Source organism: Eumetopias jubatus, unplaced genomic scaffold (assembly GCF_037043125.1).
Source record: "Eumetopias jubatus isolate StellerSeaLion01/CBP00866 unplaced genomic scaffold, mEumJub1_p1.0 scaffold_13, whole genome shotgun sequence".
In the NCBI taxonomy this organism is placed as follows: domain Eukaryota; kingdom Metazoa; phylum Chordata; class Mammalia; order Carnivora; family Otariidae; genus Eumetopias; species Eumetopias jubatus.
The window spans coordinates 13,742,587-13,756,189 of record NW_028274819.1 but is presented as its reverse complement, the minus strand read 5'-3'; the positions used below and the strand labels follow the sequence as shown (position 1 = coordinate 13,756,189).

Here is a 13,603-nt window from a genome sequence, read left to right as displayed (position 1 = left end):
AAATCTACTCCACTTTACAAGTAAACACTATATTTTGCAAGGTTATACTATAAATCAACTCACCTAAGAATTCAAAATTGACGGAAGAGTGTCATTTATTTTGTTTGGAACTTTATCAAGAATTATTCACCTTGTCAGAAAAATCTTATCACTGATGGAAATGCCACTCTTGATATTTGAATCACTAATACATTTGCGATGATTCTACATACATGTATAACCATTTCACCAAATGTTGTTAGGATTGACATATTAAAATTCACATTATTTTAGAACAAACCCTATAATTATTACCATATAATAGTCATATTATGAGCTACTTTTCTTTTTTATGACTTTTGTAATTACAATTAGATATTTTATATACATATACATACATATGTTTACAGGTAGGTTGTTTTAACCATAAATTTCATTTTAGGACTATAAAGGAAGTATTTTAAATTCTTGTTATAAAGTGGAAGTTTTTCAATGTGATAAAATTGAGAACTGTTACTAAAAGCAATATCAAGTTGGGATAGGTGTCCTTTTAAGCATTGTACATGGCTAGTTATAATACCTGGAGAAAAATGTTAAGTCCCGGGCTTTTAGACCCAAAAGACTTAACAATGACATCACATATTTTGTTACTTGACATAACCAGTTGGGTTAATTTATTGGTCTCCACTCTGAAATTTCTTTCCGAATTCTATAGCAATTCTGTTCCTAGGTATCTACCTATTTAAGACAAATGAAAATATATGCCTATACAAAACTTGTACAAGGATGTTCATAGCAGCATTGTTTGTAATTGGCAAAAAGTAGAAACAATAAAACATACATCCATTGATGAATAGGTAAACAAAATATGGTGTATCCATATAAAGGAATATAATTTGGCAATAAAAACAAAGTAATGATACATGCTACAACATTAATGAAAAAGAAAAATATGCTAAAAAGGCATATTTGGGGGTGGCATATTCTGCCATCTTTCAAATGTCACCACCTTCTAAACCACAAAGGACTTTCCCATCTCTCCTGGACTTTGAACAATTTGTCCATGTGTAGCTGGAAAACAGGAAAGGACTTTTTCCTTTCAGTGTCTAAGTTTGATTAGCTCCTCTACCCATTCATTTTCACCCCACCATCCAGTTTTCTCTTCTTAAAATCTCTAACATTAACTAAAAATATTTCTACATGTATTTGTTTATTTATTATGCAGTCTTCCTTCTAAATAAAGTCTCCATAGAATAAGGGTCAGACCTATTGTCCTCACTGCTGTATCCCAATGCCAAGAGGCACGTGGGGCTCAAGAAATATTTTCTTAAAAAATGAATAAGCCCCCAAGAGCACCCAAGATTTCCTATTATTAAATGCATTTCATTGAAATGAATATGTTGACATTCCCATCGCATGCCCTAGTCAGGCAAGATTCCTCTCTGATTCTCCCTTGCCCTAACAACTATAGGCTTGACTGAATCTCACAGGCTTATCCCAGAGATTGCTCTCCTACGGTAAGCTTGCTCTCCCATAGTATTGGTTGAGGGAATTAAATTCTTCACTCTTTCACTTGTAGGTGCGGTCTCATTAAACCATGGAGAGAAGCAATCATATCGTGACTGAGTTCATCCTGGTGGGCTTCACAACAGACCCAGTTATGCAGCTGATCCTGTTTGTGGTATTCCTTGGTGTGTACTCTGTGACAGTGGTAGGAAATGCCGCCCTCATAGTGTTGATCTGTAATGACTCCCGGCTGCACACACCCGTGTATTTCTTCATTGGGAATCTGTCTTTTCTGGATCTCTGGTATTCCTCTGTCTACACCCCAAAGATCCTCATAACCTGCATCTCTGAAGACAAAAGCATCTCCTTTGTTGGCTGCGTATGTCAGTTCTTCTTCTCAGCTGGGCTGGCATACAGTGAGTGTTACCCATTGACCACCATGGCTTATGACCACTACGCAGCCATTTCCAACCCCCTGCTTTATGGTCAAGCCATGTCAAGGAGATTGTGCATCTGTTTGGTTATATATTCCTATACTGGAGGTTTTGTCAATGCAATAATACTCACCAGCAACACATTCACATTGGATTTTTGTGGTGAAAATGTTATCGACGACTTTTTCTGTGATGTCCCACCACTGGTGAAGTCGGCATGTGATGTGAAAGAGAGTTACCAGGCTGTGCTGTATTTCCTCCTGGGCTCCAACGTCATCACCCCCACAGTGCTCATCCTCGCCTCCTACCTATTCATCATCGCTGCCATCTTGAGGATCTGCTCTATCCAGGGCCGCCGCAAGGCCTTCTCCACCTGCTCCTCCCACCTGGTCTCAGTCACCTTGTACTATGGCTCCATTCTCTACATCTACTCTCGCCCAAGTTCCAGCTATTCCCTTGAGAGGGATAAAATGGTATCAACATTTTATAGTGTGCTGTTCCCCATGTTGAACCCCATGATCTACAGTCTGAGGAATAAGGATGTGAAAGAAGCCCTGAAAAAACTTGTCTGGTTAACACAATCGGAAGTCTGAATTGACATACATTTCTCAAATCAGTGCTCAGGAAGAATGGACTGCTTCAGAGGAAGCCTGGGAAACTGGCTTTTTTGAACACACTTTTTTTTCTAGTCAAAGAAATCCAGTGAAAAAAGTTTTGTTTATATTAGTTTGATTTGCTTTAGTGATCGGACTATAATCTATATTACAAGCTATTGGTTCAACTTAATAGTAACATCGTTTTAAAAAAGCAGGATTAGGGTTTAATGCAAAATAAAAGAGCATATATATGTATATATTGCTTCTAAGATCCCAAAAGATTAAATTTTACTTTACTATCTCCCCTAAGATTGACCTATTTTTTTCCATACATACCGAGCTTTAAAGGAATGTGAAGAAATTCTGGAGGCTTGTGCAATACACCCCAAATCCTTCTCATCCAATACCTGCAGAACTTCTGTAATAGAAGAATAAAAAAAAAATCTTGGGGCGCCTGGGTGGCTCAATCACTTAAGCATCTGACTCTTGGTTTTGACTCAGGTCACGATCTCAGGATCATGGGATCAAGCCCCAAGGTGGGATCTGTGCTCCGCAGGGAGTTTGCTTGAGATTCTCTCTCTCTCCCTCTTGCCGTCTCCCTGCTATCTCTCTCTCTCTCTCCTTCTTCCTCTCTCTCTCCCTGTTAAATAAAATAAAAATCTTTGTAAAAAAAGAATGTAAAAGTGTTAAGAATATTGTGATGAAAAGAGAAGGCAATGAGGTGTTATTTGATGAATGCAGAGAAAAAGAAAGATCAGAAATGCCAGAGCTAACAGAAATGCTGAAGTGACTCCACCTATTTGTTCCAAAATTTTAATTTAAATGCATTTTATGGGGCGCCTGCGTGGCTCAGTTGTTTAAACTTCTGCCTTCAGCTCAGGTCATGATCCCAGGGTCCTGGGACTGAGTCCCACATCAGGCTTCTTGCTCCACAGGAAGTCTGCTTCTCCCTCTGCCCCTCCTCCCACTTGTTCTCTCAAACTCTCTCTTTCTCTCTCTCTCAAATAATAAGTACATAAAATCTTTAAAAATAAATGAATAAATAAATAAATAAATAATGCATCTTATAACTGTGCCCATTACAGCAATAGCTATAGTCTTTCAATAATAAAGTACTAACTGGTGAGGCACAAGCTACTCATTTGTCACATGTAACTAATAATCCTTAATTTTCACTGTGGTTATCAGGAGTATTGAAAAAATATCAACTAAATCTGTCATGTCCTGAATATTAAGCTGTAAGTTTCTTTATGCTTAAAATCTGGTGGGAAAAAAAAAGAAGTAGCGGGTCTAGAATATAGAGGTGTTTTTGTTAATCAGTTTATTTGTTACGGTTTGTTCCACTTGGTCTTGATCCTTTCCTTCACAGAGAATATATGGTGGTACGAAGTGAGAGAGTGTAAAGCAGAATACTTGTTCTATTCTCCATGGAGAGATCACTCTTTTGAGGTGATATACAATTTCAGAGACACATATCTCTTCATGGGTTTAGAAAGACATTTTGGCTGTTTGTTTATTTGCTCATTCTAAACAACTCTTAAACATATTGCTAATATTAAATTGATGTAGAAGACACAAGGTTTACAAAGATACTTTTTGTATACTCAATTAGAGCTTTATGAAGAAGTATGGAGAGAATGCCTTATTAAAAATAAATATTTGTAAAATCTTGAGTAAATTTCCAGCAGTTTAACCATTCTAGATCTTTTCCCCACACAATAAAGTTTGCTTGCCAAGGTTTAAAGACAAACTGCATGCACAAAAACTATCCAATTCCTTTTCTCTTTCCAAGATCCCCCAAAGATAATCAAGGGGATGAATTTTATGTAAATCTAGCACTATAAGAAAGTAAAATACAGTATTGCAAAACATCAAACGACAATCCAAAATTTATAGGTTTTAAATATTTTAATCACAAAATAATAATAAACAAAGAGTGGTTTCTTCAATGTGTCATTGCTTTAAGTATGAGTTGTATTTACTTGAAAATTGCAATGATTACCAACATACAGATAAGCCAATAATTTGGAAAATTATGCAATAAGAACATTCTGCAAAAAAGATAACCTTCATCTCTGCGGCCTTATGGTTTTTGTTGCCTTCCATAAGGCCTCTTTGACATCTTTGTTTCTCAGGCTGTAGATGAGAGGGTTGAGCAGTGGATTGACCACAGTGTAGAACAGAGCAGCCACTTTGTCTCTCCCCAGGGAATAGGTGGAACTTGGCCTTGAATACATGAAGAGCAGGGATCCATAGAAGAGCATGACGGAGATGAGGTGTGAAGCACAGGTGGAGAAGGCCTTGCGCCTTCCAGAGGCTGAGCGGATCCTCAGGGTAGCCAGAAGGATGTTGCAATAGGAAATCAGGATGGCAAGAATGCTGGAGAGGACTGTGAAGCCCACTACACCCAGGAGGACTTTTTCACAGATGTGGGTATCTGTACAAGACATTTTTACCAATGGTGGTGCATCACAGAAGAAGTGGTCAATAATATTTTTACCACAGAAACTCAAGCGGAAAGTGTTGGCAGTATGGGCTATGGCATTCAAAAGCCCTCCAAAGTAGGAGCCAGCAACGAGCCCAGTACAGAGAGAACTGGACATAATACTTGAATAAAGTAATGGGTTACAGATTGCCGCATACCGGTCATATGCCATGGCTGCTAGGAGATAGCATTCAGTGTAGGCTACAACACAGGAAGAAAACAACTGTGCTCCACATCCAGCCAAGGAAATACGTTTATCTTCTGAGACACAATTAGCCAAGATTTTGGGAGTATACACAGAAGGGTACCAAAAATCCAAAAAGGACAGATTGCCAATGAGAAAGTACATAGGGGTGTGCAGGCGGGAATCAATTCGGATTAGGATAACCAGCGTCATGTTCCCTGACAAAGTCATCAAATAGAGCACAAGAAATATTCCAAATAGGATCAGCTGCCACTGTGGGTTTGCTGAGAAGCCCACCAAGATGAATTCAGTCAGAACGGTACGATTTCCTACTTCCATGTCCGCAGAGGAGAAAGCCTGATAAAGACTTTGAGGGGAAAGAAAAGTCATTTTGTGATTTTTCCATTGAAATAAATAAACAAAGGCATAAGTTAGGTCAATAATTATTAGGACATTTATAGACTTTTATCCATGATTACCTAGAATGATAGAATTTCAGTCTGTGACGTGGGTAGACCACAGGAATTAGTGTTAGAATCTGATTGTGAAATTAAGGCTTTCACTTATTAATTGTTTAATGCAGGGCAAGTCCCTTAGTCCCACCAGAGAAGAAAAATGAAGCCCCCAACACGTTGTTTGATTGAAGAAGACATGCATGAAAATATCCAGCCCAATGTTAAGTACATAGTAAGTGCTCAAAAACTTTTAGTTTCCTTCATGCATTATTGAGAATTTATGTGTCACGCATTGTGCTGAAAAATTATACCAATACCAACATACTGTACCACTCCTGTGACTATCAATACAACATTTACATTTGATATGATATGATATGATATGATACAATGTAATATAATACTATAATATAATTAATATAAATTACTCATTATGTGCCAGTTAATATTCTAAATCCTAATCTTGAACCATTTAATCCTTTCTACAGCTTCATAAAGTAGGTACTATTATGATTCTCATGGAGTTTAAGAAACAATTCCAAAGTTACAGAACAGATCAATAGCAGAGCTGGTATTTAAAAACAGAATTCTCTTTATCAGGAGTATGTGCTCTCAACTATTAAGCCATTTATGTCTTTTATAAGTAAATTGTTTTTCTCTTGTTCTCCTGGTTAAGGCAATATATAATCCTCCTTCCAAATCATCTTGTCTCTAAAACTCTGAGGGAGAAGCTAAAAGGAGGAATCTAATTCAAAACATGTGGAATTGGGCTGATGTCCCAGTAGCCAGTTGACTATCCCTTAGTTAAAAAGGTAGTGGCAGAAAGTTAAAACCAAGAGGGGATTGTGATTTACTTCCATGTTCCGAACATTCTCCTTTGCTAAACCAGAATCAGTTTGTAAGTGGACTGTAAATGTGAATTTTCTGCCCCAAAGTCTATTGTTCTGCTTGTTAAGAAGGGAGGTATCTTAATCTTTAAATATTAGGTCTCCTTATCTTTCAAATGTAACTGATGATGTCAGAGAGGACATGACTTGAATGGTGGTGACACTGTGGTAGGTAAAGCTTGGAATCCTGAACGTCACTCATTCCTCCAACTATTACCATATAATGGATCTCATCTCATTAGCACACAAAGCACAGATGCTTTAGTCCTATACCCCCTTCCATACAACTCTCTCTCACTACTTGTCTTCACCTATTTAGGACTTCAACTAAACTAAATTACTCACATAACTGATTTCCCCTTAATAATCTCACATCCCGGGAGCTTCACATTTATTGTGCTATGCTGGTGTTCATTTGTACACTATAATTTTTTTCTGAATTAACTCAAGCTTGAGTAATAGTTATCTTGGCAGGGATTTATGGTCATTATATCCATAATCTATAAACTGGTGGGCGATAGCCATCATCCCAATAATTATTATGAACCTCCTCTGCTGTGTTCATTTATCTATACGATGAAAAATACCTGTGCCTTAATAAGTTCATCTTTAATATGAAATAACTTGGGGAAAAAATGAAAATATCTGACAGTGCCTATTACTAGTCTTCTATTCCTGCCCTTCGGAGAGGCAAATAACTGAAAAAAAATTCATAGTTTTTTGGTCACTGCTCAAAGTCTTCACAGAAGAAGAGATATGGAAAAGAAACCTGAGAAATGAGCTCAGTACTATCCCATTGTAGGAGTAAGGAGGAGAGGAGAGCATTTCCATGAGAAAAAATGACATATATCAGAGCCCTCACATGAGAGAGAGTCTGGTGAGCTCAAAGAGTTGAGAGGCGTCAAGTAAAGACAGGGTGCAAAGAGGAACCAGTAGGTGAGCCACAAGAGTGATCAGCTCACAAAGCCTATTGGAAGCCATATTAAGGATTTTGGCCTTTACACCAACACAAATGGTCTTGGGGAAAATAGAGCAGAGTTTGAGCAAAACAAGAGGATGTGGATTGCTGGTAGGAAGAGGTCATGGGATTTGAAATAGAGTGATGAAAGAAGAAGATAGCAGGAGGGGAAGAATGAAGGGGGAAATCGGAGGGGGAGACCAACCATGAGAGACGATGGACTCTGAGAAACAAACTGAGGGTTCTAGAGGGGAGGGGGCTGGGGGGATGGGTTAGCCTGGTGATGGGTATTAAAGAGGGCACGTTCTGTGTGGAGCACTGGGTGTTATATGCAAACAATGAATCATGGAACACTACATCAAAAACTAATGATGTAATGTATGGTGATTAACATAACAATAAAAAATTTAAAGAAAAAAGAAAGAAATAGAGTGATGAGACGGGGCCTTTTTCAGAAAATAACATTTGAATGGGATTTGCAGGAGATGAGGTGTAAGCCCAGACTCTTCTCTATTTTCCCCAAGATGTACTGTCATTTTCTATCTCCTGAATATGGTTTATTGTCCATTTTTCCCATCAGCATGCAATGACACAGGTCAGTACGATTTCTCTGTTTCGTTTACTGCTGTACCCAGCACATATAGAACTGTTCCCAGCAACTAATTGGCACTTAGTAAATATTTCTAGAATGAATAAATGGGTAATTATCTTTATATCTTGAAGTTGTTTCCCCCCAAAGTATTGTCTACTTCTAACTTAGTACAAACTACTTAGAACAAATTTACCCTCAACCGGACTTTTCTGACTCAGCATACTGTATCACTTTAAAAGGAAAATTATTAAAGACAGACCTCCTAATCATCACACTTGTAACAATCAGGATGTCCTAAAATCCACCTTGAATCTGAAACAAATTGCAATGAAAGTGTGGATGCAAAATAAAAGATACAGAAATAGCCTGAGCCAATTGTGCTAAAGCATCTCATGTAGAATGGTTTCTCAAGATGTGTGTTCTCCTGTTTCCTGCTCCCTCCACTGGAGCACTAAACATTTGGGGGCAGAATGTGTCCCTCTAACACCTGAAAACTAGTAGCAAGAAGTGAAAATATCACACACAGTAGATTGGACAGCATGGAGCACCACAACCACCATAGTCCAAAAGGGTGTCAACTTTATTCACCTCTTGTTTACCCCACTGTGTTAGTGAATACATGATGACCTAGAATAACTATGAGATTGAATTTCAAATTCTAAATGAAGGTAGGCATATCATTAGTGGACTCCTATATAGCAGATTGTGTGTGTGTGTGTGTGTGTGTATTTGGCATAACAACGATCCTTTGAGAGCCATGACTAACTCTGTATTTCCCTTCTAATCGAGCAAGGCCAAAGAAAGACCAAAGCACTTAACTACTCCTGGTTCCAGTTGCTTACCCTTGGCCAGGAAGGACAGATGCAGGAAGTGACAGGCTTTTCCTTTTCCTCTGATATTTTGGCATGCTTTGTTGGAATCGATATATGTATTTTCTCAGCAGACCTTTGAGACCTCTTTCACAGAGCAGCCCAGAAATATACACCTCAGTCTCTTAAGACTCAATTAGAGTTCGTTTGGAGTATGGGGACGGTATGTTAATTAGGATATGATGAGATGAAAAATATTTTACTAAAATCTCACTCTCACCATTAAGTCACAATATAATCACAAATGTGTCTGATAATAGAAACCTTCCAAATTGTTCTAATTAAACTTTTTTAGAGCGTATCATTTGTGGTCCATAATTTTTTTTTTACTGCCAAAAGATCTTCTACGTTCCCATGTCTACACTGTGCTTCCAGGCTACATTTCCCTGTCTCATTCATCAGGAAACTCCTATTAAACCCTGATATTATGGATTGGATGGCAACCCTCTAAAATTAGTATGTTGACTAATAGTGATTCAGAAAGTGTATTTGGAGATAGGGCCTCTATAGAAGTGACTAAGTTAAGGGGTGCCTGGGTGGCTCAGTAGGCTAAGGGTCTGACTCTTGGTTTTGGCTCAGGCAGGTCATGATCTTGGGGTCCTGGGAATCAAGCCCCTCGTTGGGTTCCATGATCAGTGCGGAGTTTGCTTGAGATTCTCTCTCCCTCCTCCTCCGTTCCCTCCCACTCATGCTGTCTCTCTTTCTCTAAAATAAATTAATTAATCTTTTTTTTAAGTGATTAAGTTAAAATGAGATGGTTAGGGTAGGCCCTAATCCAATCTGATCCAAGTCCTCATAAAAAGAAGAAATGGAAATTTAGACTTACAAAGAAGTATCAGGGTTACTTGTGCATAGGAAAGACCATGTGAGGAGAAAGCAAGAGAGTGGCCACCTACAAGCAAAGGAAAGAGGCCTCAGAACAAATCAACCATAACAGCACCTTGATCTTGACCTTTCAGCATCCAGAACTGTGAGAAAATAAATTTCTGTTGTTTCAGCCACCTGGTCTGTGGTATTTTGTTATGGCAACACTAGCAAATGAATATACTTAGTTATCAACACTAGGGTTTTTTGTGTGTGGGTACTGCTTCACATTTTATATGTAAAAAGACATAAAATTAGGAAATGAGAGACATCATGGTGAAATAGTCTCTAAGTTGTCATGAATTCAAACACAAAGTTGAACAAGCAAAGCAACACAAACATTCATAGAACCTTAAAGGCTGTTTATTGCTTCATCTAGTAGAGATTTTCACAAGGAATCTTCTCATGGGTGTAAAAGCTTTTTGAAATCTGTCTCTCTGTCTCCCTACTTATCTATTTCTATCTATATCTCCATTTCTGTCTTCATACAGCTGCTATTCTTTTGCCCTTGATTCTTCTAATTGTTGAGGCAATACTCCGTCACTGAAAGCTCACTGTGACTCTGAGATATTTGTGCTTTCCTGTATCTGTTGCCAAAAAATCTTTGTACCATGGCAAACAAAAAACAAAACGAAAAACAAAACTGCTCTCCTTCACCCTTCTCAGAATCCCAGGAATTTTAGACTGTTCCCAGGTGGCAGGCATAGCAGTTTTTCCAAATGTACCCACCTTATGTATTTTAAGCACATATTCAAATACATTAGTGCCAACTTAAAAAGACAATTGCAGTCAAGTGTTTCCACATTATCCAGTAATTTTATTTTTTTGCTTATTTTTGTTATTTCTGAGAGTCTAGGCTAATCACAATGATGTGGAGATAACCTAGAAAAAAAATATATAGTCATCTTTCCCAAGTATTTTCATTTAAAAAACGGTGCCCTATCTAACATTTTCTTCAGAGCATCTTTAACATCTTTATTTCTTAAGCTATAGATCAAAGGATTTAACAACGGTATCACCACAGTATAGAACACCGACACCACTTTATCCCTTTCCAGGGCATAGCTGGTACTTGGTCGGGAGTAAATGAAGAGAATAGAGCCATAGTACAAGGTGACAGCTGTCAGGTGAGAGCCACAGGTGGAGACAGCCTTTCGACGGCCTTGGGTGGAGCGGATCTTCAAGATGGCAGCAATGATGAAGAGGTAGGAGGCGAAGATGAGCACAGTGGGAGCAATGACATTGGAGGCCAGTATGAAATAAAGCACAGTCTGGTAGCTCTCCTTCACATTGCAGGCCAGCTTGACAAGAGGGGGCAGATCACAGAAGTAATCATCAATGACATTGCTCCCACAGAAGCTCAGGGTAAATGTCTCACTGGTAATGATGGTTGAGTTAAGAAAGCCACCAAGGTACGAAGCTGCAACAAGACTTGCACATAACCTTGAGGACATCGCCTTCGAATAAAGCAGAGGGTTGGAGATGGCCACATAGCGGTCATAAGCCATGGCAGCCAACAGGTAACATTCACTGTATGCCAATCCAGCAGAGAAGAAGAACTGAGCTAGGCAGCCAGCAAAGGAGATGCTTTTGTCTTCCGAGATGCAGGTCATAAGAATTTGGGGAGCATAGACAGAGGAGTACCAGAGATCCAGGAAGGAAAGATTCCCAATGAAGAAATACATGGCTGTGTGGAGCCGGGAATCAGCACAGATCAGAGAAATCAGGGTGATGTTCCCTGAGAGACTGGTGACATAGATGATGAGGAAAATGACAAAGAGTACTTTCTGTAACCACAAGTCTGCTGTAAACCCTAAAAGTATAAACTCTTTCACTTTGGTGGAATTTTTCTCATCCATTGATTTTGGGTTTCTATGGTCCTTTTCTGTGAAAAGATCAATAAATATGTCAGTATATCAACATACCAACTTTCCCTATCATTTGCCATTTTAGATCACTGAAATACCCAACTGATGCATGTATGTTGTTCATTGTGAGACATGTTAATGCCATAGTGGATATCACTCTTTTCAGACAACGGAGAAATCAGTTCTGTGTTGTTGTGGGAGATCAGTTATCATGCACATGACATTGTGTGTGTCACCATATTTTTTTCTTTGAGTATAGTTGACACACAATGTTACATTAGTTTCAGGTGTGCAACATAGTGATTCAACAACTTCATACATTATGCTGTGCACACCACAAATGTAGCTACCATCTGTCACTATACAACGTTATTAAAATACCATTTACAATACTCACTATGATGCACCCTTTATTCCCTGTCACCATATATTTTTCAATTAATTTTTCCTCCTTTTCCGGAGAGGATGATTGAATTGTTTATCTTTTCTCTTTACACTTGATTGAACACCTTGTGAAAGATAAGAAAAAGGAAGCTTGAAGGAATGTTCTGGTTTCTCTGCTGGTCATTGACTCCTTTTGTCTTTACTAGAGTATTACATGAAGAAGCATACTTTTATTATTCTAATCATATTTTGGAATATCCTTGGAAATGCATTTACTATAATTTCCTTGAAAGCAATAACTATATTTTATACAACTTTTTGTCCACAAAACCAAGAACACAGCTATGCATAAAGTAAAACGTGTATGACTTGAATAATAGTTTTCCTTTGATAGTAGGACTGTGAGCCATTGTTACCTGAAGGGCACTCAAATGGATGCTGAAAGGAAGCAAAATGTTAATCAATGAATGATTGTGTTCATAATGTGGTTGAATTTCCTATAAAGAGTTAAAACAAAACAAAACACCAAACTGGCCATACTGAATGGTTTGCAGCCATACAGTAAGCTGAATATGGCCTGTAAAGATATACAGGTTCTAGTTCTTGGAGCCTGGGAATATTACTTTATATGGGGAAAGACTCATTAAGTTCAAAATGAAGAATCTTGAGTTGGGGAGATTATCAGGGTGGGCCCTTAATGCCATCACAAATACACTTATAGGAAGGAGGCAGAGGGAGGTCTGACTACAGACACAGGAGGTGGAGAGGACAGTGTGACCACAGAAGCAGAGACTGGAGAGCTAAAGCCACGGGGGCTGCCCGCAGCATCAGGCCTGCGAGGCAAAGCCTGGATGCTCCAGTGAAGCTTCTGGGTGGGGAGTAGCCTTGCCAACACCTTGATTTTGGCCCAGCGATACTGAGTTTGGACTTATGACCTCCAGAACTGTGACAAAACAAATTTGTGTTGTTTTGTGCCACCAAGCTGATGATGATTTGTTAATACAGGAAGTTGTGGAATTCAACCTCTGACAGTCTTCGTTCCTTCTGAGGCAGACCCAGGAGGCAGGCATGTTGCCAGCAAAGAGGAAAGCATTATCTCCGTTTGTCTGTGGTAAGCCCCCAGGATGCCTACTACTCCAGCACAGCACAATGAAAAAAGCGCTAAGTTATCACTGTCAGGGTTCTGAGTTAATATTTCTGCTTTAGATCCAAGGCTTTATAAATCTCTTATGTCTGAAGGACACCTGGGTGGCTCAGTTGGTTAAGCGTCTGCCTTCAGCTCAGGTCACGATCCCAGGGTCCTGGGATGGAGCCCCACATCCGGCTCCCTGCTCCACGGGAAGCCTGCTTCTCCCTCTCCCATTCCCCCCTGCTTTTGTGCTCTCTCTCGCTGTGTGTGTGTGTCTCTCTCTCTCAAATAAATAAATAAATAAAATCTTTTAAAAAAATAAAAATCTCTTATGCTTGAGGAAAAAAATTATTTTTGCTCATATGCTACATGGTATACTTAAAACTATTGTCTCACCTACTTTCCTTAGTTCA

General features: G+C 38.8%; 3 protein-coding genes across 3 annotated transcripts; 1 reads left to right on the top strand and 2 right to left on the bottom strand.

The window, feature by feature from the left end:
- Positions 1-1,576: 1,576 nt before the first annotated feature.
- Positions 1,577-2,512, top strand: LOC114215427 (olfactory receptor 9G19-like). The gene has a single exon (XM_028111421.2). The coding sequence runs from the start codon at positions 1,577-1,579 to the stop codon at positions 2,510-2,512; it is 936 nt and encodes a 311-aa protein (XP_027967222.1).
- A 2,072-nt stretch (positions 2,513-4,584) lies between these two features.
- LOC114215126 (olfactory receptor 9G4) lies at positions 4,585-5,538 on the bottom strand. Its single transcript, XM_028111039.2, has one exon. The coding sequence runs from the start codon at positions 5,521-5,523 to the stop codon at positions 4,585-4,587; it is 939 nt and encodes a 312-aa protein (XP_027966840.2). The 5' UTR covers positions 5,524-5,538.
- Positions 5,539-10,729: 5,191 nt separating this feature from the next.
- On the bottom strand, positions 10,730-11,668 carry LOC114215218 (olfactory receptor 9G19-like). The gene has a single exon (XM_028111106.1). The coding sequence runs from the start codon at positions 11,666-11,668 to the stop codon at positions 10,730-10,732; it is 939 nt and encodes a 312-aa protein (XP_027966907.1).
- Positions 11,669-13,603: the final 1,935 nt, after the last annotated feature.